Raw genomic sequence first — 3,550 nt, forward strand, 5'->3', positions numbered from 1 at the left:
AAGCACACTCCACAGCGCACAACTCTCCATTATTCTCTACGACGCTTTCAAAGGCTACAGGGTTGCTGAATCCGTCTAAAGCGACTTCAGCTGTCCCATGAGGTCCTCCAGACTCACATTCACGTCCGCTACAGAAGCTGACTGGTCCTCAGCAGCAACCGGAGTTGATGTAGCCTGATCGTACGCAAACGAGATCCCCGACGCCAGCTTCGCCGTCTCAGCAGCAGGAGCTTCAGCTGCATCGTCTCCGCCAAGCTCGATGCCCCACTCATTGTCTTCATGCTCCACAACCAGATTCTCCTGGCCGTCATGGCCCAGAGCCTTCCAGACCATGGGCGTCCAATTCTTGTGTTCAGTCACGGCCTGTTGCTTCCGACATTGAGCGTTAGAACACTCCGGGTTCGGACGCATGACGTCCGACGGGAAGAAATCCTTCATGGCGCTGTAGCCTAAGTAGTACGACACCTGACCGAAGCCCAACAAGTACTTCAGTACATTCTGCACTAGCATAGCAGCCACCAGACCCATAGTGGTCGGTAGAGAAGCCGCACACACGCCCTCGCGCTTGAGCGTGGACTCGTCAATGCCACTGGCCACGATAAGTGGCGGGAGACACTCAAAGCAGGCTGTGCGTCCAGGCAACAAAAACTGGATGTGACCTGATACAGCGTCCTCCGACACGCCCGACTCCATCCACTCCTGGTTCAGCTCGTTACATGCCTGGTTTAGAGCCGTACGCGCCGCATAATTGTCCACACAACTGAGAACCAGATCGATTTTGCTCTTGCCGTCCACTCCGCCGTGCTGGATACGGTCTAGAAGCTGCTCGAAGTTGGCGGTCGTAGTTATATCCATGGTGTATTCCTCGAAGATCACGTCCGGATTAATACCTAAATTTCACGATTGCGTTAGTAAAACACTACGAATAAGACCGTATTTCTTTAGTGCAGTCTCCTTACTGTGCAGCGTCTGCTTGGCAGCCGCCGTCTTGGTCATTCCGGCCTGTTCGGGGCGGAAGAACAAGCGGTTCATATTGGCGATCTCCACAGTGTCGTAGTCGTACATAATGAGCTTGCCGATGCCGCAGCGAGTGAGCATCTCAGCAGCGACAGAGCCGATACCACCAAGACCCACGATGAGGACGGAGAAGTCGCGGATCTTCTCGTAGTTATTGACAATTCCCATGCGCTTCAGAGCCATGAGGCGACTGTAAGGGTTGCTGTCCACCACCTCAGCGCTCATCTGCTTGGCACGTGCGCCGCCAGCCTCACGCTCCAGCTTGGCCTGCACCGCCACCTTCTGCTGCATCAGATCAGCGATCTGTCGATCCAGCGCCCGCAGCTCCGCTTCGGTTGACATGGTCTTGTCGTTAGACAACAAATCGTCGGTATGCATACAGCAAGAATTGGTCAAATATGTAGCTAATAGAAAAGCTTCAGACATCTTACTTCTTAAGGATACTTAAGAAGTAAGATGTCTCAACTTCGATGAAAATGGCATTCAGACGAAAAAAAACCATTAAAAATTTAATAGTTTTTTTCGTCTGAAAGCCATCCTAGCCAATCAGCATGCGTACCGACGAGTTTTAAGCACATAAGTTAAACAGTTCATTCAAATTCAGCCAATCATAATACGTGGCGATGAATATGTATTACCTTACATTAGTAGTAATACTATGTGAAATACTAAAAACTAGTACTTAAGTACTATTTTGCAATGTGTGCTTTATTGTTTAAAATCGGTTTTCAAATTCTGTAAGAAAGAAATCATAAAAGAATCTGATAATCACGTCAGGAAGGATCATGTCGACACTAACGTCTGTGCTCGTGGTTTTCCTAGTTCGTCCGCGCGTTGGCGCACTTTCCCACGTCCCGCAACTCGTGTCCCAGTACCTAGACGTGTCTGCGCGTTGGTCGCTAGACCGCGCCGTCCAGCGTGGCTTCCTCCATCTCGTACGACTTTTGCTGACCGCGTTAGACACGCTCACCCTCAATGCATTGGCGGAGATCCGTGCTGCCATGCGAAGCGCAGCAGCGAACAATTATCTAGAAATCATGGAGTTATTATGTAGCTATTACCCGTACGCGGTGATTGATGAGGTGGCAATTATGCAGGCAGCGTCCAATGGCCACATCAATGTTCTTCGCTGGCTCCACCTGAGACTTCACAAACTGCTGCCTCACTACAAAAAATATGATTTTTATTCCATTAAGACTGCAGCGGCTGTTGCGGAGAACGGGCATTTGGAGGTAGTGCAGTGGCTACTGGATGCTCGCGGAATCCAGGATCCCGGCGACTTGACGGAGAAGCATGTGGTCCTAGCAGCGGCGAAAGGAGGCCACTTGGAACTTGTCAAGTGGCTACGAACGAATTTAATGGAGGAAATTGAACCGCGTATTCTGGATGAGGCGGCGGCGAGAGGGTTCTTAGACGTGGTCGAGTTCTTACATAATGAGTGGAAGGAGGCGAAGCTCGAGAACAACCGAAACAGCTGTCCCGCGACGTCGAGTGCGATGAACAGTGCGGCGACTAATGGCGATTTGGAAATGGTCAAATGGCTTCACATTCACCGCGATGAAGGGTGTACAGTGGATGCGATGAATAGAGCAGCCTGGAATGGGCATCTGGAAGTGGTAAAGTGGTTGAATGACCATCGAACGGAAGGATGCACGCAGCTAGCCATGGACATGGCTGCTAAAGGAGGACACTTTGATATTGTGCAGTTCCTCCATGAGAACCGTACAGAAGGTTGCACGCATCTTGCGATGAACTCGGCAGCTCAAGAGAACCATCTTGATATTGTACAATGGCTGCATGCTAACTGCAGTGAAGAGTGCTCATATTTCACAATGAAAGTAGTTGCGAAGCATGGACATTTCGAGATACTCAAATGGCTCCTCGAAAATCAACCCGAAGGCTGTGACGTTGCAGTTATGAATGCTGCTGCGACCCACGGGCACCTTGATATAGTGCAATTCTTGCATACCAACCGATCCGAGGGATGTACCGTCGCAGCAATGGACGGCGCGGCAGAAAACAATCACCTTTCTGTCGTCCAGTGGCTTCACCAGCACCGAAGCGAAGGCTGTTCGAGGCGCGCGATGGACGATGCAGCTCGAAATGGCCATTTGGAAATGGTGAAGTGGCTGGACGGGAATCGAATTGAAGGGTGTTCAACCGACGCCCTGGATGGAGCGGCCGAGTATGGCCACTTGGATATTGTCCAGTTCCTTCACACAAACCGCACTGAGGGATGCACCCACCTTGCAATGGACAGGGCCGCTGAAAACGGGCATCTTGAAGTGGTGCGTTGGTTGCACAACAATCGTCGGGAAGGCTGCACTTCGGACGCCATGAACCACGCCGCCGGACGCGGCCACCTGGAGGTCATGCGCTTTTTACAGGCACATGGCCAGGAAGGCAGTACAGTGCGTCTTTTGCGTTCTGCTGCCGCTAGAGGCGACTTTGCCATGCTGGAATGGCTCCGCTTAGAGTGCACGCTGGAGATTGAGGAATGGCCGATAGACGCAGGACTCGCAACAATCACGTA

At 51.5% G+C, this 3,550-nt stretch overlaps 2 protein-coding genes across 2 annotated transcripts; one reads left to right on the forward strand and one right to left on the reverse strand.

The window, feature by feature from the left end:
* Positions 1-75: 75 nt before the first annotated feature.
* Positions 76-1,359, reverse strand: PPTG_00947 (hypothetical protein; the record flags this gene model as incomplete). The annotated part of the gene is made up of 2 exons (XM_008892527.1): positions 76-890; positions 960-1,359. 2 exons carry the CDS (start codon positions 1,357-1,359, stop codon positions 76-78), a joined length of 1,215 nt encoding a protein of 404 aa, XP_008890775.1.
* A 443-nt stretch (positions 1,360-1,802) lies between these two features.
* PPTG_00948 (hypothetical protein) lies at positions 1,803-3,525 on the forward strand (the record flags this gene model as incomplete). Its single annotated transcript, XM_008892528.1, has 2 exons — positions 1,803-3,428; positions 3,493-3,525. The coding sequence occupies 2 exons, from the start codon at positions 1,803-1,805 to the stop codon at positions 3,523-3,525; spliced, it is 1,659 nt and encodes a 552-aa protein (XP_008890776.1).
* Between the last annotated feature and the right edge of the window lie 25 nt (positions 3,526-3,550).

Source organism: Phytophthora parasitica, assembly GCF_000247585.1.
Source record: "Phytophthora parasitica INRA-310 unplaced genomic scaffold supercont2.1, whole genome shotgun sequence".
Classification (NCBI taxonomy): Eukaryota; Oomycota; class Peronosporomycetes; order Peronosporales; family Peronosporaceae; genus Phytophthora; species Phytophthora nicotianae.